The sequence below is a fragment of the Malus sylvestris genome, chromosome 17, assembly GCF_916048215.2.
Source record: "Malus sylvestris chromosome 17, drMalSylv7.2, whole genome shotgun sequence".
NCBI classification, from domain to species: domain Eukaryota; kingdom Viridiplantae; phylum Streptophyta; class Magnoliopsida; order Rosales; family Rosaceae; genus Malus; species Malus sylvestris.
In genome coordinates this window covers 7,597,619-7,619,701 of record NC_062276.1, presented here as the reverse complement: position 1 = coordinate 7,619,701, position 22,083 = coordinate 7,597,619, and the positions used below count along the sequence as shown (strand labels likewise).

At 38.3% G+C, this 22,083-nt stretch overlaps 1 protein-coding gene and 1 long non-coding RNA gene across 2 annotated transcripts; both read left to right on the top strand.

Annotated features, from left to right (window-relative positions):
* Positions 1-8,118: 8,118 nt before the first annotated feature.
* On the top strand, positions 8,119-15,265 carry LOC126611737 (uncharacterized). The gene is made up of 2 exons (XM_050280113.1): positions 8,119-8,921; positions 15,247-15,265. The coding sequence occupies exons 1-2, from the start codon at positions 8,119-8,121 to the stop codon at positions 15,263-15,265; spliced, it is 822 nt and encodes a 273-aa protein (XP_050136070.1).
* A 114-nt stretch (positions 15,266-15,379) lies between these two features.
* Positions 15,380-17,144, top strand: LOC126609900 (uncharacterized). Its single transcript, XR_007618319.1, has 2 exons — positions 15,380-15,736; positions 16,744-17,144. It is a non-coding gene; the product is annotated as an uncharacterized LOC126609900 (long non-coding RNA).
* The last annotated feature ends 4,939 nt before the right edge of the window (positions 17,145-22,083 follow it).

Sequence of the window (22,083 nt, the reverse complement as noted above, 5' to 3'; positions counted from 1 at the left end):
TTGTGGGTGAATGGTGGGGTCCACGTTGGGATAGGGACTTATTTTTGGTAAACGTGGTTTTGGCGCTCAACTGAACTTGAGCAAAAAATAATTTTACGAGGCAAATTGCACAACGTGGAGGGAGATTAGGGCTAATTAAAAGGGCTCGTTTCCAAAATCTAGGGATTTTGTCAGGTGTTAAAGTAATTTAAGCCCGAAATACGGAACAGTATGTTATATGTTTCATATAAGTGGGTAAAAGTTCTATCTTTTAAGTATTTCTATTTGTATAATAACTAATGTATGTGATCATATTTCAAGTACACTAAAAAAATCTTTACAATTGGAGGTTTTGAGTTCGTAACCCGCTGCTGGTGTGGAAACCAAACTTGTGGCTAGAAAGAGGTAGAAATGCCTTTATGAGTCTTCTGGCCTTCGAAATGAGTAAATAACTGTAGCTTGTCACCAGTTATTTCCCTTAAAAAACAAAAAAAACAAAAATCCACGTTGGATTTATCTCCCTCTAAGACTGTAGATTGGTTACCAGTAAAATAGTTAAAAGATAAAAAATCATTGGTTGCTTGAATCTTTACAATTTTGTTGCTTCTTGTGGTGAATATTTGATCAGATTCTTTATTGGGTACTCACGAGGCACACAGAGTTGTGCAAGATTCTGCCAGTAAGTATCATGGACCCAAAACTAAACTCTAAAGCCCAAATAATTGAAGCTCAAAGCCCAAAGCCTCTCCAACAATCTGGTTTTCATGGAGAAAACAGATAAGCGGCTATTTCAAACTAATTAAGAACACTGCAGTTCAGTTAGTTAAACTTGGATATTGCTTCTTGTTAGGGCTAGGGGTGAGTTCGGTTTCTTAGAATCGGTTTTTGTCAAAATGAAAATCAAAGCGAAATTACTATTTAGCTCAGTTCGATTCAGTTTATGTAAATTATATTTCGGTTTGGTTTGATTTTCAATTTTTTTTTCCAAAACAAAATTAAAAACTCTTTTTAACCTAAAAATTCAAGATAAAATAAAGAAAAAATGATCTAGGTAATAAGATTTTCACATGTTTGGCCCAAAAAGTTGAGTTTTCCTAACCTTGGATTGAAATTAGTGACACGTCCCGACCCTGATATTCTCTGAATACCCGGATAGGCACGTGTTGGCCAACACCCGAGGGTGATGGAAGCCATTTATTGATTACAAGAGTAATGATTAAGAGGAAATATTCATGAATAAACATTAGATCTAGAAGTAATAAACAAAATTTAAGGAAGTGTCTAGAGTGCACATAACACATTCTAAAACAAGATTCATAAAAGGAAAGATCATTACAAGATATCACACAAGTGAGTGATAGATTGCTACTAGTAGGGGAATGCCTCGTACGTCGTGTCGTAGTCCTCGTTTCTAAGACCTGAATGGGGGCGCAAAGCAAAGGTGAGTGAACCAAGTTCATATATACAATAATAATAAAACAGTTATCAAGATACTAACCCCCCACAGTTTATATAAAGAAAACTACTAGTATAATAAATTATGGTTTTACTGAAAACCCTAGCATGCCAAAAATATCTTAACAGACATCGTAGAATACAAAATATCAAACGTCTCACAGATCGTCTCGTAATGTGATGTACTACTAGTAAGATCACTGAATAAATAAATAAATATATATATATATATATATATATATCTCCCGGTCCTATGCCAGCACTGTGGTCTTTACGCCCGTAGCCAAAGATTACCAACTCCCCGCCCAATGCCTGCTCCGTGTCCCTCAGCCCGTAGCTAGGGATTATTTTTCCTGGCCTATCTGCCAACACCAGATCATCGCCCCATGCGGCATAGTGTCCACTAGGTATGCACAAATAGTTACGCCTCTAAAAAATAACCACTTTATAGTATAAAGTCATCCATTGTCTATACTATAAATAGGGGTTTCTAAAATATGTTCTAGCATCCTATCGTCATCCATCAGATAGTCTACCAGCTCATGATTTTTATAGAAAATACGATATTTTAAAATATAGCTCAATATAGGCCAACAATTAATTTCTCACCAAAAACACGAGACGAAAAATCAACATATTCAATAAACATGCTTAACATAAAAATCAGTTCATAAACTCGTAAGGCATGCATTTAATTTATGCAATTGAACTATAAAATCATGTCATTTTAGAAGGGGTCCACTCACAGATTCTCCTTAACAGTAGAGTTGTGCGGATAAGGATTAAGAATTTCCTCACTAGCAACTTCACCTAAGCACAAAAATGTAATAAATAAATAAAAGGATTTTCTAAAGGATTTGGGCTTGAATTAACCAAAATAAAGGATTTGGGTTGAATGGGTTAAGGTTTAATGGGTTTTAGGATCCTAAGGTTTTTGGGTTAAAAGGGTTTAGGGTGAAGAAGAGTGGTTTAGGCTTAAACCCAAACCCATACTCACACACACACGCCATCATACATATACATACACACACGTGCACATGCTTACACACACACACACACACACACACCACACATGCACAGACACACAATACACACACGTATCACATAACACACACACGCAACCCACACACATGCACGACCCACTTTCACATACACACAACTCACACACATGCACGACCCATGTAGGGCACAGCCCACATGCCAAATAATCAGAAGGGAAATGGGCTGGTTCAAGTAAGGGCTGAGGCCAGTGGGTGATTAGAGAAGCCTAATGGCCTGGTGTCTTTGGGTGTAGTCAGGGAAAAACACCGAAGCTGTTATAGCTCCGATCGACGACAAACGTTTAAATAACAATCAAACCAAGTACCAAATTGAAGAGGAAAAATAGCTAAAATGATGGGAACGGAATTATACTACTTATAGTCTCAACTGTGGTCGAGAATGGCAAGGTGGATCACGTAACTCGCCGGGTTTTGGAAAACAAAAATATAAGGTATGCTGATTAGAACCTCCCATTGAAATGAGAATAACTCAACAAAACATACTAGAGAAGAGCACTCGCCTGAGTTCGAGTTTCAGAGGTTTGAAGCTCTCGGCTTTAATGGCATAACACACATAGGTGTTCTCCCAATGCATGCAGGGTTATAACTGTGTTCCTCAAGCTCCAAGGATTCTATCTATGAGGTTAAAATGTTGGTTCTGATTAGTTTTCAGAGAGAGAGAAAACAAAAGCTCTCGGAGCTCTAAAGTATATGAGGGTTCCCGTGAGAGTGAGAGAGAGGTTTGAGATGGAAAGTGTTTCGGGAAGAGAGGGAAGAGAAGAGAGTTAGAGAGTTGCCACATGGCAGTTTAGGATAAAAAAAAAGGAATCTGGATCAACGACTAGGATTAAAAGAGATAAAGGGCTAAATTGATAGATTTAAAAATGTTATAGGGGAAAAACAGAAATAAAATGGAAATATGGGGGTGGTTGTAACATTAGACTATTAGTTGGCTTAGAATTGGGCTTGAAAAATGAATAACCAACATAAATAAATAAATCCAGTTTGGTTTTTGTACCACAAAAATCGAAATTGACAATTTTTTTGTTTCGGCTGGGTTTTCAATCCATTTGGTTTATTTATTTATTATTATTATTTTACTTCAGTTTGATATTTGGACCTTTTTTTTCTTTTCCAGTTTTCGATTTTTAGAGCCTAGCCCTATTGCTTGCCAATGAAAAATAACTTGTTTCAACTACTATACATGACATTCTGTTATTGATTTTATATGTCACAGTGCTATTTTCAGGAGTGTAGATAAGTCTCTCTTCTATAAGTTGACATATATGAAGATCATGGTCTTTAACATCACAAATAGGAGAACCTTAAATTTTCAAACTTTCAGCAATCAACTAACTAAACTGGAGTTTCGTTTAACACAATGGATTGCTCGCGTGAAGAATACAACTATCTCATAATCCAAGCGCGCTCATCAAAACTCAATTCTAGTTGTTAATACATGCATGCTGCACAATGCATCAGCGGTCCAATTAAACTACGGGGAAATGGAATAAAAATAAAATATCTGTTCTAAATCTCCACACATAGTAAATGGAATTTCATGTTATTTTCATCAAGAACAAAATTTAACAAAACAAAATATGGCATGATAACGAAGCAAAACAAATAACAAAGCATTAACCGTATAGACTTTACACGAGTCAAACAACAATTTGCCAATTGTGTTTATGACAATGGTTGAAGAAAAATTAGAAGGGTGATTCATTCGTCTCAATTCCAACCTGCATTGCTCTTCCCTCAATAGATGAGAGCCATTTGTTTTAGATTTCAATTAATGCCACACATTCGTGCTCTTTGACACAACATTTGTGTCATTTAGAGCAAATAACTCAAATAAGTATCACGTATTCTTGAACTCAAATATTATAGTGTTGCACCCAATATACAGAAAAACGATAAAAAGAACAAAAAAAAAAAAAAAAATCATGTGGCGTTCAGTGGCCTCATTTTTCACGTGGGTTGGTATGTAGTAGTCAACCAACTTTTGATGTGGCAATTGATCCAGTGGCGCCATCTATTCATCTACAAATATATATATAAGGTTTGGCAAGCTGAGATGAGCACCTTGAGCCCTGCTATATCTTCAAAGACTTATAAACGGTGGCTAATGATGATGACAACATTACTTAACGCACCATACAGTTACTCCATGATCCATATGCTGTGCATAATTGAACTGAATTTTACTGCACTATGGTAAAAGTTGGAGAAGAAGGCTTCAAAAGCAAGAGATTCTCTCTTGCAACCATGTATAATCTTAATGATATCATTCGTTTAATAAACCTTTACTACATGTTTAAAAAACATACTACCGATCCAATATATTTATCTCGAGTTCAAAAAGTGAACCACAGGTGTAATATTTCTTACGTGAGCAGTCTCTGATTACAAGGCATCCAATGTACCCAACAAGAACAAAACTAAACATACAAACCACCTCTTCCTCCATCAAAAACAAGGGAAAACCAAACCCTAGATGCCTTATATATTTGTCGAATCTTATTGCCATGTAATATAAAGTGTAAAAGATTAAAGCAATCAATTAAAAAAAATACTGTTTTGCCAAATTAAGAGAATAATATACAATCTTTGGATACTGTTTTTAGTCTGTGCAAGCCATGAAAATACAAATGGTTCTAATTCTAAAGAAAATAAATCCATCGATCATCTAGCAATACAGTAAATTTATAATTAACTTCGATAATATATATTTATCAACAAAAAGCATTTAGAAATAGTACTGATCATCACTCATCAGAACATGGACGGCGTTGTTGAAAAAGTTGCGGGTATCATCATAGGTACGTTGTTTCTCCTGATGAAAATATTGATTACAAATGCACAAATTAAACTTCCATAAATTAAAAATTCTACACACACACACACACACACTAAGGGTGCGTTTGTTTCACCTTCTTAAGTGGGACTGGACTAGCTAGGATTATTGTCCCATGTTTGGTAAGCTTAGGGACTAACTTAAGTGGGACTAGCCCGGACTCGTGTGGACTATCTCCCTCACTAGGTCATCTTAGCGAAGCACCCCGAAAACCACGGGATTGCTAAGACCTGCTTCATCTCCTTTGCGCTGCTTGGTGTCCTCCCTCTGCGAAGACCTTGCTTCGTCTGCGTTGCGTCCTTTATCCAACGAGATCACAACACCACACCAAGGCCATTCCCTCATTTCGAATCTGAGAGAACTATGGCGATATTCTCGGCGACCCGACCAAATTGCAGCTGCATAGAGCTCCAACAATGACTTCTGTGCTGCAAACCTCCAAGGAATGTTCCGCTCTCGCCGTCGTCTGATTCCTCTGAGCTCGCCTAGGTCCTCTCTGTTACCCAGTACTCAAATCCTCAAATTCAATTCAAACATGCAAATTTGCAGAAGAATCTTCAATTTTTTGCAGAAGGGGTGTCTGTGTGCAGAAGGGGTTAGTGGGTTCGGAAAAGGAGCGGACTTGAGTAGCTGCTTGGAAGCCATTAGGAGCCCGGAGGTTAAGGAGGATAAAAAGGAGAGTTTGCGGAAAGGCCGATGGAGAAGAAGATGCATGTCTCCTGGAACTGGGTTCCGAGTCTTGTTTGTGGAGTTTCAACTCGGCTGGGTTTCCATGGCGGAAAGAAAAAGAGGGAAGAGGGTAAGGTTTTTGACACTTGGGTCACAGACACAGAGAAGGGTTTTGGATTTGGATGTTAGGATTTGGATTTTACAGCAAATGTTGACGTTGGGGTTCAATTTTTTTGTATTTGTATAAAATTTTGTTATTATCCTGATTCTTAGTCCGAGACTGCACCAAACGCTTATTAAGTTAGTCCAGCTTAGTCTAGTCTAAGCCAGTCCAGTTTAGTCCCTGAAGCTAATTTAGTTCGAAACAGTCCGGTGTAACAAATGCATCCTAAACGCCTAACTATGTGGTTAATTCCCTTTGTGTCTTTTTTACTGTTCATTCACCATTGTTCTTCCGTTTTTCCCCTTCTTTGTTTCTGTGATCACTGTTTATTATAGTGTGATTCCGTTTTTACCGTTGTTTTGTCAATGATGGACACGAGTTGCTGATGGTGGACGCATGTTCGCTCTCAGATTTCTCGACCTCTCTCTCTCTCGAAGATTCCAGTAAACCTTTCTGTTTCCTTCTGTGCAGGTTTCTCGAGTTCTCTCTCTAAAATTCAATCTCTCTCCAAAATTTCATACTTCTCCTTCAAACCAGTTTCTCTCTTTAGAACTCCCTCGCCGCTGCTTTCTTTCTTTCACGTTCTTGATGAAAACGACTCACTTCCTAGCTTCTCTGTCACTTCCATGTCCGTCGTCAGTGGGTATTATAAGCTCACGGAGCTCTCGGTTTTGTTCATTTCTTTTTGGGTACCCCAAATGCTCCGTTTAGTTGCTGAGAGACTGAGAAAAAGGGATTGAATCACTTGGTTGGTTTTTCGATGAGCAAACAGAACTGGGTTCTGTTGTGTTTTTATCGTGACTGATGGAAATTTGGTGTCTTTGGTTCGAATCTGCAGCACCCAAGAGGAAAATACCGCGACCCGTGAAATACGACAACGAGAACCCGGCGGTTCAAAACAATCCCATTTCTTCTACGGCCAAAGTGGTGGCTGATCAGCCTGCTAAGGTTGAGACTTCCTGTCCGAATTTGGAAAAAAAAAACCCAGGATCTCTAGCTGAAAATGGCAGGTCTTCGTGTGATTTACCCCACTCTCAAGCTGTTCCGGCATCGCTGGAGGCTCAGCGGGAGTCAATTAGGCCGGAGAGCAACGCGGTGTCGAAGTCAAGGCTAGTGAACGATGAATCGGAGAGTTGAAATGTTAAAACAAGCAAGGAGAAGCCTCAATCTCCCAAGAAGGAACCTACTGGCATCAGATTGGATGATAAACGTGAAGAAATCACACTGACCAAATCGTGATAAAATACAGAGGTAACAAGAAAAACCCATGAATCTTCTTCTTTCACAGTACAATTTTAATTCAAATTCAGCACGGTTTAACCCTTTTTTTTTTAGTTGTTTCAAAGATGTGAAGTTGGTGAAAATCAGAACCCCAATCTATCAACCCCTCAAATGAACCAAGCTAAGGCCACGAAGGCAACACTCAAATCAAGCACAGAGAAGAAGCAACCAATTGAGAGCACAACGCCGAACAATGAGGTTCTTCCAAAGCTGAGAAGCACGCTGTCTGCAAGGAATATTATGCTTGGTCCCAATTATGATGAGGAAATTAGCAAGACTCTGGTTTGCCTTTATTAGATTTCTGTTGAAAGGTTGAGTTCAATGAAGAAATATGTATTTGGATTAGGCTGTGCTCAGGTGATTTTTTTTTCATATTCGTTTCGGCCTGACACTCCACAGTTACGTCGAATCCTTATGAAAATGAATCCAGAACGAAATCGTGCTAAAGCTAGGGTGTCACCTGTAAATGGCGCGCTGTGTGGCCCGAGCACAGTGATAAGTGAGCAAGGGTCGCTGTATCTCCATCGGCACCCGGATGCAGTGTTAAATGAGCAAGGGGGCCATAGAAACTTCTTTTCGAACGACTCCACTCAAAGTTGTTTGGGAGCATATGCTCCTATCAACTTTGCACAGGACACACAAAAAAGTACTTTGATCCTATTGCATGGGGGAGGATGAAGAAGCTAGGACAGAAGGGTAGAGTTCAAGAGAGTAGAATGCGTTTAGGAACGTGGAATATAGGAACCTTAACGGGAAAATCTATGGAAATAGTGGAAGTTATGGTGAGGAGAAGGATAAATATTATGTGCCTACAAGAAACTAGGTGGGTTGGTCTTAAGGCAAAGGATGTAGAAAACTCAGGGTTTAAACTTTGGTATTCGGGCACAAATAGAACGAGAAACGGTGTTGGCATCATCGTGGACAAAACCTTGACACAAGATGTTGTAGATGTCAAGAGGGTAGGAGATAGAATCATGGCAATCAAGATTGTAATAGGACAAGAAATCATCAATGTCATTAGTGCGTACGCACCTCAAGTAAGGTTGGATACGAGTTCGAATGAGAAATTTTGGGAAGACCTTGGAGACTTGGTGCAAGGAATTGCCCAGACGGAGAAGTTATTTATAGGAGGAGATTTAAATGGACACGTGGGCAGGGAGACAAGCAACTATAGAGGTTTCCATGGTGGCCATGGTTTTGGGGAGAGAAACGAGGATGGGGAAGCTATCTTGGATTTTGCAATGGCATATGATCTATTCTTAGCCAACACCTTCTTTAAGAAGAGAGAAGAACATGTGATCACTTACAAAAGTGGGTCGTCAAAAACACAAATAGATTTTCTTCTAATGAGGAAAGGGGATCGTATAACTTGTAAGGATTGCAAAGTTATACCGGGAGAGAGCTTGGCTAATCAACATCGCTTGTTGGTGATGGATGTACATATCAAAAGAGTGAGAAAAAAGAACAAGACTTGGAAGTGCCCAATGACTAGATGGTGGAATCTAAAAGGAGAAAAACAAGTCATTTTCAAAGAGAAAGTAATCACCCAGTGTGAGTGGGATAGAGAGGGGGAAGCTAGCCAAATGTGGGATTTCATGGCTAGTTGTATCCGAAAAGTAGCAAAAGAGGTATTAGGAGAGTCCAAGGGCTTTGCCCCACACCAAAAGGAATCTTGGTGGTGGAATAAGGAGGTACAAACAAAGGTGAAGGCTAAGAAGGAATGTTGTAAAGCCTTATACAAGGACATGACCGATGAAAATGGTGAAAGGTATAGAAGAGCGAAGCAAGAGGCGAAGAAAGCTGTGAGAGAAGCTAAGTTAGCGGCTTATGACGACATGTATAAGCGACTAGATACCAAAGAAGGAGAGTTAGATATCTATAAACTAGCTAGAGTAGGGGAAAAGAAGACAAGAGACCTAAACCAAGTGAGGTGTATCAAGGATGAGGATGGAAAGGTTCTTGCTACAGAGAATGCGGTCAAAGACAGATGGAGAGGTTATTTTCATAATCTTTTCAATTAAGGACATGAAAGGAGTACTTCTTTAGGGGAGTTGAGTAACTCAGAAGAGTGTAGAAACTACTCATTTTATCGTCGAATCAGGAAGGAAGAAGTGGTTGTAGCTTTGAAGAAGATGAAGCATAGAAAAGCAGTGGGCCAGACGATATACCGATCGAAGTGTGGAAAGTCTTGGGAGAGACAGGTATAACATGGCTCACTGACCTTTTCAATAGGATTTTGAAAATGAAGAAGATGCCAACTGAGTGGCGAAAGAGCACTTTGGTGCCTATCTACAAGAATAAGGGCGACGTACAAAATTGCATGAACTATAGGGGTATTAAGCTAATGAGTCATACAATGAAGCTCTGGGAGAGAGTCATTGAGTATAGATTGAGGCAAGAGACACGGGTTTCGAACAACCAATTCGGGTTCATGCCAGGGCGCTCAACCATGGAGGCAATCTATCTCTTACGAAGATTGATGGAAAGATATAGAGATGGGAAAAATGATTTACACATGGTCTTTATAGATTTGGAAAAAGCGTATGATAAGGTCCCAAGAGACATTCGTTGGAGGATTTTAGAAAAGAAAGGAGTACGAGTAGCATATATCCAAGCTATAAAGGATATGTATGAAGGAGCAAAGACTGCCGTAAGAACTCAAGAAGGACAAACCAAAAGCTTCCCTATAACTGTAGGATTACATCAAGGCTCATCCTTAAATCCTTACCTTTTTGCGTTGGTAATGGATGAGTTAACAGGACATATTCAAGATGATATTCCTTAGTGTATGCTTTTTGCAGACGATATAGTGTTGATAGATGAAACTCAAGAAGGGGTAAATGCAAAACTTAACCTTTGGAGAGAAGTGTTGGAATCTAAAGGTCTTCGCCTAAGCCGATCAAAGACAGAATATATGGAGTGCAAGTTCAGTGCAAATGGAAGCCAAAATGAGTTAGGGGTGAGGATCGAAGATTAGGAAATACCAAAGAGCGATCGTTTTCGCTACTTAGGATCTATCTTGCAAAAGAATGGAGAATTAGATGGAGATCTCAACCATAGAATACAAGCTGGATGGATGAAGTGGAAGAGTGCATCCGACGTGTTGTGTGACCGCCGTATGCCACTAAAGCTCAAGGGAAAATTTTATAGGACGACAATAAGGCCGGCAATGCTGTATGGCACAGAATGTTGGGCGGTGAAGCATCAACACGTACACAAAATGGGTGTAGCGGAGATGAGGATGCTTCGTTGGATATGTAGGCACACGAGAAAGGATAAGATTAGGAATGAGGATATCCGAGGTAAAGTAGGAGTAGCCGAAATTGTAGGAAAATTGAGAGAAAATCGGTTACGATGGTTTGGACATGTGCAAAGAAGGCCTACTGACGCTCCGGTTAGAAGATGCGACTACGGGACAGAGGTTCAGAGCCGGAGGGGTAGAGGAAGACCTAGGAAAACTTTGGAAGAGACTCTAAAAAAAGACTTAGAGTATTTGGATCTAACGGATGACATGACACAGAACCGAGCACAATGACGTTCTAAGATTCATATAGCCGACCCCACTCAGTGAAGAAGGCTTTGGTGTATTTTTAACACAATACGTTGAAATGAAGCAAAGCTTATTTATTGATATCTCCGATAAGTTATAAATATGTACATATACATGAGTCAAAATAAACAAACAAGAAGGAGTCTTCATAAAGGTTGCTTAGGAGAAGTCTCAGCAGTCGGTAGAGCCCCAGAAAGAGAAGGCATCGGAGGGGGATTATTCGGAGCCTCAGTACCGGACAGAACCTTAGAAGGAGGAGGCATCGAAGGTTGATCATTTGGAGCTTCATTACGCGGTACAGCCCAGAAGACGAAGGCAATAAATGCCTTTGGAACATACCCACAAATCGTTGATGATCAAGTAAAACCTGACCATCAGATTCCTTCATCTGGTCAAGCTTCCTCTTCATGTTTGTAGCATAGTTATGTGCGAGCTGGTGCAACTGTTTATTCTCATGCTTGAGCCCTCTAATCTCCTGTTTGAGACTCATCACTTCAGCCGCCAATGATTCAACTTGGCGGGTTCGAGCAAATAGGCGTTGGGCCATATTAGACACAGAACCTGCACACTGAACACTTAGAGCCAGATAATCCTTAACAGCCAACTCATCAGACCGTTTGGAAAGTAGTCTATTATCTTTGGGAGTGAGAATGTTCCTGGCCACCACCGCAGCAGTCATATCATTCTTCATCACGAAATCCCCAACGGTAAGAGGACCAGTAGGGGATAAGAAGGATGGGCGCCATATGTTGTTTAGAGAAGGTGTGGCTGCCTCTTCAACGAGGTTCAAGTCAAAACGACGGTCGGAGAGGCCAGACATTTTCAAAGGTGTTGAAGAGAGAAGAGGTCAGATAAATCAAGATCTTAAAAGTGCAAGAAGGGAGCGTCTACTGGTGAAGATTCAAGTGTGCTTTGGAACTTAATGCCATCCTCTATAAAAATCTGCACTCGACGGAGTTTCAGAAATCGAAAAGGCGCCTGCTCAGAAATTGAAGAGGCGTTTGCTTTCTCAAAAGCTGGGCTGCTCAGAGACCACGAGGACCGATCTCAGAAATCGAAGAGGCGTTTGCTTTCTCAAAAGCTAGGTTGCTCAAAGACCACAAAGGCCGATCTCAGAAATCGAAAAGGCGCTTGCTTTCTCAAAAGCTGGGCTGCTAAGAGACCACGAGGGCCGATCTCAGAAATCAAAGAGGCACCTGCTTGTTTCAGCCTTGTCAGCACCTGTCCCATGCACACTCAGCTTTGCTGAAATTACGGGCATTCTGTTGAAGATTTCTGGTGAAGTAGAAAGCACGTGAATCTTACTGTTCAATCATCCACTTTCCATACGCACCATCAGCTCATGGGTACCACAGATAACTTTGCCAAAGATCTCTGACAAAGTTTAGACACGTGAAACTTGCAGCTCCCACTACATCGCTATGACCAAGAAGAGTAAAAGAATAACAAAAAAACAGCACTAACAAAGTTTAGACACATAAATTTTGAAGGTCTAGCTACCATATTATTACCCACAAAGGTAAAGGAACAACACCGCTGCTGGATAATTGGAAAGTCCCTGTGTGTCAACCTCTGTGCTCTGTGGCAAGGTAGACTAGCAAACATGCCCAACCTTTACTTACATTCGAGAAAACCCTTCCAACAAGATTGCTTGCTCCAAAATCGAAGAGGCACCGTCCTCCGAATCTCGAGAGCCAGACTCCCAACATGATTACTTTCTCAAAAATCGAAGAGACACCGCTCTCCAAATCTCGAGAGCCAGACTCCCAGCAGGTTGCTCTTTAAAAAATCGAAGAGGCACCGTTCTCCGAATCTCGAGAGCCAGATCCCCGACAAGATTGCTTGTACGAAAACCAAAGAGGCACCGCTTTCTCAACTTCGAGAGCCAGATCTCATTGGATAAAGCTTGTTTGTAATCTTCACACGCAACATCAGTTTTCCAGATACCACAGACCACTTTTTCAAAGTGCTTAGACACACGTGAAACTGGCAGCTCCCACTACCGTGCTATGACCAAGCAGGGTAAAGGAATAGCATTACTAGTTGTTGTTAGGGAAACTCCTATATATGTCGACCTTCATCCTCAACGGACAGGCAGACCTGTTAAAATGCTCAACTCTTCCTCATATCTGAGAGGGCACCCCCAACGAAGCCTCTTGAAATACTCAGCTTTCTTTCATCCCGATAATACCTCTACAAACAAGCTACACCAGAGCAAGAATATCTCATATCATCAGGGTTAAAAGCAAGAGTATCCCATATCATGCTTTTTCCCTGTCTTTTCCTTTGGCCTTGTTCTTACCTGCAAGACAAGGAGAAAGAGAGCAATCAGTCAGCACTTGGAATCAAGCTTCCAGTCAGGAACTGACTGCCTGGAACCCCTTACCTGATTACTTACCTGGCATTGCTCTCGAGTACTCATCTTTAAATCTTATGCTTCCAGAGAAGATACCACATCTGCCTGAGGAACAGATAGGGAAAGTGTGAAGGATACAAGGAAGCATGTGGAGACAAGCGTAACAGAACACGTGCCGATACATCCACTACTTTGTCAACAGCAAAAGTATCCCATATCAGCAGGGTCGAACGTACTCTAGATTTGATGGACTTGTTTTGACCCTCAAATTCTTCAGTCGGCTTTATACTCTGGAGGAAACCAGAAAATCCTCTAGCCCAGTTCAAGAATAAGCCTGTGGAAAGTTACTTCTCATATCATCTATTCTCATTTTCTTCTCTTTATCCTTCATGTTGCCTGCAAGATAGGGAGAATGAGAACAATCAGCCGGAACTCGAAATCAAACTTCTGATCTGGGACTGATTGCTTGGAGCTCTGATTGCTTACCTTGTCTGTCACCTCTTTCAGCAGATCCCCTAGCTCGGCGACTTGGGGGACTCCTACTACATGGTTTGTATCGCGCTTGACCAAGCTTGAAACTACAAGTAAGCTTCAAGTGAAATTGATACATTAACTTGTGCATTTCCACCAGTTAAAGATATCACCCATATGTCATTTGTACTAAATCATTCACTTGTACTCACTAAAGGAGAGCTTGAACCTATGTACTTGCGTAAACCCTTCACAATTAATGAGAACTCCTCTACTCCGTGGATGTAGCCAATCTTGGTGAACCATGTACATCTTGTGTTTGCTTTCCTGTCTCCATCCATTTACATACTTATCCACACTAATGACCAGAGCAATCTAGCGAAGATCACAAACTTAATACTTTCTGTTGTACCAAAGTCCTCACTGATTTTGTGCATCAACAATCCTTAAGTTATTACCTTTTTGCGTTGGTAATGGATAAGTTAACAGGACATACTCAAGATGATATTCCTTGGTGTATGCTTTTCGCACACGATATAATGTTGATAGATGAAACTCAGGAGGGGTAAATGCGACGCTTAACCTTTGGAGAGAAGTGTTGGAATCTAAAGGTCTTCACCTAAGCCGATCAAAGACATAATATATGGAGTGCAAGTTCATTGCAAATGGAGGCCAAAATGAGTTAGGGGTGAGGATCGGAGATCAGGAAATACCAAAGAGTGACCGTTTTTGCTACGTAGGATCTTTCTTGCAAAAGAACGGAGAATTAGATGGAGATCTCAACCATAGAATATAAGCTGGATGGATGAAGTGGAAGAGTGCATCCGGCGTGTTGTGTGACTGTCGTAGGACACTAAAGCTCAAGGGAAAATTTTATAGGACGACAATAAGGTCGGCGATGCTATATGGCACAGAATGTTGGGCGGTGAAGCATCAACACGTACACAAAATGAGTTTGGACATGTACAAAGAAGGCCTACTGATGCTCCGGTTCGAAGATGTGACTACGGGATAGAGGTTCAGGGCCGAAGGGGTAGAGGAAGACCTAGGAAAACTTTGGAAGAGACCCTAAGAAAAGACTTAGAGTACTTGGATCTAACGGAGGACATGATACAAAACCGAGCGCAATGGCGTTCTAGGATTCATATAGCCGACCCCACTTAGCGGGAAAATGCTTTGTTGTTGTTGTTGTTGTTGTTATTATTCGTTTCGGCCTGGCCATTAGTAAGATTTTCTATATTAGTAGTGAGAAACAAGCTTCTACCAGTTTGTTAATATGGATTTTCTTTGTCATTTCAATGTAGTCATAAGCTAGGTTTAAGCCTTGAATTGGTTTCTTTGTAGCTGCCTGGCTGGATGTGCATTTAACTGCTTAAAATCTGTTTGTTTTCTGATGTTTTCTTCAAAATTTTGTGTGTGATACAGTAAAGCTTTTGCCAACTGAATCTAAACAAAAGCTTAACAAATTATAGGTGACAAAAAGCTTTTAATATGAAATTACACTACTACATAGTAGTATTTGATCAACATATAATACATTTTCTTTCAACAATGATGCAGAATGGTTGGTGTTGGAGTTGGAAATAAGTCGGCATTTGTCCTTGCACCAGAAAGTAAGTATTATTCCAAGAAGCTGAAAAGGAATCAGTGGCTAACAAAGTCAGTGGCAATTGATCAAAGAATGATATTGATCCTTGGTGGTTGAATCTTCCTTATGCTCTGGTATATCATGGAATTTTTCTTAGTTTTCTATCTTTACTATACTTTTTTCGAAGTTGTCCTGCCTGTGTGACAATTGGACTTTGCTGCAGGGTCCTTTGGTACAAAAGAGTTTCAACAGCTGGGCAGTTACAACGGTCATTGAGTACTTCCATCTGCTTCCTTATGCTGCGATTTTGTGAGACTGATATCCCAGGTGTGTGTTTTATCTTCATATGCTTGACATTTTTATTTAGTTTTGATAAATAATCAACTAGAAACACAATTCAGTTGGACGAATTCTGCATTGTGACATACATGACATTCGGTTATGCTCTGTTTGCGATTAAGGATGTTTGTTATGTTTTCCCCTATTTACATTAATACTGTGAAACATTGAGTAAAAATCAATTTAGCGGAACTATATACCGGTAAAGATGTGCATATTAATCCTGTCTAAAGTAAAATTTAGAAATCTGGCATAGTGAAAACCAATAGAGAAAATGAAAAACCAACTTAATTTTGTGAATTTGATTTGGTGCCTACAAATGAAATCTGGCATATTGAAATTTTGTAGAGTTAGATTATGACAAATTTTCATTAATCTTTAGATTTTCATTCATATGCAACTTAGTGTGATTCAATTCATAAGTGATCCAATTCTGTTTTTAATTTCCTTCTTTTAATTTTTACCTCTACGTTGTCGTAGAAAACGAAGGAGACATCATTAACGAAGTTACAAATTTGGGTGTATTTAGTGAAACAAAACTGGATTGTTTAACTTTGTAAAATTGTACGCATAAAACAATGTCTGGGGTAGAGCCATAACTTTTGAAAAACAATCCTTAAGAATGGCACACCCATATTTCCAATTTTTTGTCATGTAATATATGAATGTAAATAGCACTTCCTTAACACATGGACATGGATGTAATATATGTATATAAACACCACTCTTTGGCACATATATTTTTTGAGACTTCTGCATATTCAATTATGTTTTCAAACACCGCAGCAACGCGCGGATACACTTGCTAGTGTATATCGATATGTTAAATATATATATATATATATATATATATGTGTGTGTGTGTGTGTGTGTGTGTGTGTGTGTATAACCTGAAGAAAAATCAAACACACTGTAATAATATATTTACCTGGAGCAGTACTGAAAATCATTACTAGAAGTATAACTGAAACTTGGAGCTATGGTCTTTGGACGAGGACCTTTGGCTGATGCCATCTTCTCAGACTGAAGGTTACCCTCATAGCCTGAAACAACCCCATCCTCTGAGATTGTAACAAGAGCTGGCTTCCATTGATGACCACTTCCAGATTTGGAGCTTCTCCCATGGGTTGATCTCGTCATCCGATCTCGGGTTCGCGACGACGATGAGCGGTAACACGATCCCAACTCCAATAGGAACTTCATTATTCTGGTTAGGTTTGGCTCGGGAGAAAACTCAAGTATATATGCCCTGTGATTTTGTCAAGGTATGACATTTAATCGGTTTTTTTAGCTTGTATTTATAGGGAGAGAGAAAAGGTTAGGATTTGTGACGCTGACGTGCAGTGTCTATTTTCTGAAATCTTAATGGATTTTATGTTATTGTGTTGAGTTGTCATCTTATCTGCGTAATCTGAAAGGGTCAAGGGGTCCTAATACGTTTGGTTTGCCTAATCCAATTGTTAATTACACCTTCCACAGGTACTGTGCACCTCTTAATTGCTACTTATTAGTAATTACAATGAACAATGAAGCTAATGTGGAAATCCGTTGACGTAATACTTATTCCTTAACTATCGTTACGTACTATATTAACGAGAAGATTCCACAACATTAAGTTAAAGATTAACTTGATTATTATTTTTATTTTGCTTCTTAATATCTTTAAAATTGTTGTAAAGAAAAAATAATTAATTCGAGAGAAAATTAAGGAGTTTTTATCAGAAAATTTCATGATTAAAAATTTCCTCCATTACAAGGATTATTGTCCCTTTCTAGATTCTTCCCCATCAAGTATACAAAGAGAACACTCATCTAGTTGATAATTGCTCATCACATTATCTTTTTATGTCTTTGAGGCGTCTACCGTTACATTTTTTTTATTGTCAATTAATTTTAGAGAATTTTAACGAAAAACTCATGGTACTGTTTATTTTAACAAAATCATATTTTTATACTAAAAAGTCAATCATAGTACTATTCAGTTTACTCTTTATTTTTTCCTTATCCTTAAAACTCAAAGTTAACATTTTTCATTAGTTTTCCCTTAATTTTATAATGAAACTCCAAATTCCTTCAACTTTTAATAACTTTTTTGAATTGTTTTAGTCTTGCGATCAGTTAGTCTCTATTTGTTTGGGCTTCAACCCTACTCATTTAAAGGAAATTTCAGCACAAATACCGTATTGTTGGAATATAAAGTATTTAATTTTTATGATTTAAGTACCTAAAACTCCCTAACATTTTGGTGTGATTTCAAACTAGTCCCAACCTTTTCAAACATCTCAAAAGAGTATAGGAAATATCACTTCTGTTAAGTCCCAAGAGAGTGGTTATCAATTTTTAATAAATAAAAGACGGTCAATGAGTTTTGTTTCAATCTGTTTGTTGGTGCTAATGATGGAGAGGGGAATGATAAGGGAGTTTGAGAAGGAGAGAGGAATTTTAGAGTGTTGAGACTAATTTAACCATGAATATCACGTCATTAATTTGAGATTTGTCCAGACCATAAAAAAATATGACCAAGAATGCCACATAAGCACTTAACGGTTCCCTTAACTTGGGACTAAATCAAAGTGATATGTCCTATACGTTGATTTTTTTTTTTTTTTGAAATGTTTGAAAATGTTGAAACTAATTTGAAATTATACCAAAAGTTACTAGAATTTGCACATTGCAACAAAACTTGGTGACCACCCACCCAAATTGTTGTTGGGCCCCTATCTGCACATTGAAATCTTGTTGGTCTACCAATGGTTGGCATGGGCCTTATAGATTTAAGGCCGAACATAGTGGTTGAAGAAGAAAGAGTTATCTATGTCGACAAAAAAATAAAAATTAATATCTATGAAAAGTAAATGAATAAAATGCCACTCTATGGAGGGAACCACCGACACTTCTCCACCACAAAATGTTGATCGGAAAAGAATAGAGTGATGGTCTATCGTATTGCACTGATCATCGCATCCTACACAACAACAATGGTAGTTTGCATTTTTTTTTATCAAAGATTTTATTCCTAAAAACGAGAGCCTCAAGGAAAAACGAATATGAAAGATTGTCCCTCCCAACCTCCAAGTCTTGTTGGCTTAATTGGTCGAGCTTAAATATGAGGACGAATGCATGCATGTTTAAATGTGTCGTCTGTCTGTCGAAGGGCTTCATTCATTAACGTAACAAATGTGAGTTAATCAATTGACAAAGGTAGTATGCATGCTCTCTTGTTCTTACATTTGAACCACATATTTGTATATTAGAATGTCCAATTTATCAATACTTGACTCATTTTGATAGTGAAACGCTAAACCCACAATCAAGATTCAAAATGATTGGGTTTAGCGTTTTACTATCAAAATGAGTCAAGTACTAATATTTTCCTCAACTTAACTACATGCTACATCAATCGATGCAAAGATCTATCACGTAAGTCATTGGTTTGGGTGGCGGGGTCATTGTTTACAATTGGAACAGTTAGAGTCAGGTTAGGTCGGATTTTACTCTAATATCATGAAGAAAGTTGAGGCGCCGTCATAAAATTAATTGGTAATATTTTTTTTCTTCATAAATTGGCAATATATGATAGTCCAACTCCTTCTCCCTTATAACACACACACACACACACACACACACACACACACACACACACACACATATATATATATATATATATATATATATATATAATTACCTTAATTATTTTATGTGAGATTCACATCCTCAACAAGAAAACCTAATAATTGAGAGACTACATATTAGATTGATGGGTAGGGTGAAAATCACTATGCGTAGATGAGTTATATTTCACATAAATTAAGCAAGCAGAATAGCCTAATTGTTTTGACGTGGCATAAATGTCGTCTTACCCTACTGAATTATCTTTTCAAGGCACATACATTACCATCTTCTTCAATCGTTTCACTACAAACAGAATAGAGTTCGAGAGTTCTGGGTATTCTTTCTCTTCATGGTTCTCATCATATGGCTGGTTGGGGTTGGAATAACCTGCACATCGCATTTTGTGATCATTAAGCACATGTTCTCCACAGGTAATCTATAACGTACTAATAAAAAACACATGTTATAACATAAATGAATCGATAACGTACCACATGACAATATAACTGTTTTTAATTCTTTAATTAGTTTAAAATTTTAATTAGTTTCTACATAATATCGACTATAGACCAAACAAAGTAAAAAAAGTTTAGAGTCGATGGAGACGAGACGTACGTTACACTTTCACATAATACAATTCCCTTTACCCTAGCCTGTAAAGGAACCATGTGAAATCTAAATCACAAGATTTTCGTCGGATTGTCAAAGTAAAGTGAGAGTGACATGTCTCTTATACATGTACAGCAGCCGGCAGTCTAGCCACAGCCCCAGTACAGCTTTTCCAGCAACAAATTATTCCGGAGAAAAATATGTAACTGATTTTCATGAATCATCATCGATGGTTCAAACCAGAATCGAAATAACTCCATTGTTTTCTTTTTGTAGTTTTCTTACCGTCTAAATGCATGAAGAATACATATAATGGTCTCAGCACTAATACGTACGTCCTCTATCATAATTATTGGTATCTATTTATAATGACTGAATTTCTTTGGTTGTCCTTATAGCATGCACGATCAGAAGCAGGCAACTGAGTTGTGGATGTCAATTAGGATAGTGTTGTTCACACACTTATTTTTATTTCTCCCTCATCTTTGTTAATTTTTTGCCATGGATTTTGTCCAATTCATTTGATCCAATGACTAAAAATTGAGAGGGATGTGTGAGAAGTAAAAATGGATGTGTGGATAGTACTACCATCAAATAAATGTGCAAATAAGTCAACTATGTTGTGGCCTAAATTTAATTGAAGAAGAAAGTGAGTGCGGCAACATAGAGAGGAAAAAGAGAGGTGTAGGGGAAATTTTGTATGTGTCTTTTCCTCTTAACTTGCATTTATTTTTAGTAATTAAACATAATGGGTTTACTTACACGTAAGAAAACCTAAGATTTTCTAGAATACATATAGTAATCCTAAATACAATCTACTAGGAATTATTACACAATCACACATGTGCTATGATCCATACTACAACAAATTAAGATCTACCAAAAACATAAAATTAAACAACTATATGTAGAGAGACTTGTACACTACTACCGAATTCAACATTTGATATCAAATTTAATGGCGAGTGACAATGTATTTTCCGGTCACCAAAAAACAAATAGAACGAGACAATTAGTTTGACACACATATACTTGTATACGTATGTTTGTGTATGTATATATATAAAACCTAAATGATCTTATATAATTCATAGTTTGATAACATAATAAAATAAATTATTCTCTGTTTGAAAATTTAATTTATAGTTAAGTATTATACTACACGTAATTAAAGATGAAGAACGACCCGAGTAGGGTAAGTACATAGTTATTCTTCTTGGTTACTGTCAACCCTAGCGAGTCATTATATATATACAATCCATGCATTTTAGTATTTTCTAGGGTTTCCCTCTGTTCAAACACTGCAAAGGACAAACCCTTTTCAGCCTAAATAAGCTTGTTTTGTTTTTTGCACCTTCCCCCTCGTGGAATTCCATCCCTTTACTCTCAATCAATCATTGAGCAACAATTCCTTTTTTTTTATTCATTGCCGTTTTTAAATAAAGACTAGCATTTTTCAAGGGTTTATGCAAATATTCCATTGTCTTTAACCCTTATGGGAGTGACATCTATGTGAGATAATCAAATTTTGTCCTTGTGGGAAGAGGTCTAATTTGTTTTTTCCCCTGGCTTCACTTGGCGCAAGAAACCAAGTTGAACTCTCATATGCATCGTGTATACAAGTGGAAGGAATGGGTAAACCATCACAAAACTCAAAGGCAAATCCATACTAATTCAATTTTAATGTTAAATTAATGTTGTGGTTTGTCATAAATCATACTGCATGAACACTAATTCGACAAAAGACTGGCCGGCGAAGACAGCTTCTTTAACCTACTCTTTACTCTCTTCAACAGAAGTGGCCACAATAACTAGTCTCTTAAGAAAATGAAAGGGTGCGAAGTAATAATTAGCAATATGCCAAATTTGGTTGGAAAGTTAGCCCTAGCAGAGCTCCATCTATGCAAATTCATTAGATTGTTTTGATTATAGTGTGAGTAGTCGTAAATTAGCAATACCAACATAAGATATAATTTGGATTATATGAATTGACTCAGTTCCTAATACTACGTGCTTGACGATATCAATAATTTGCAATGTGTGAGTATCACACTACTCTTGTATGCTCTATCTTGATAAATTTCACTAATTCATCTGACACTACCATGTAATTC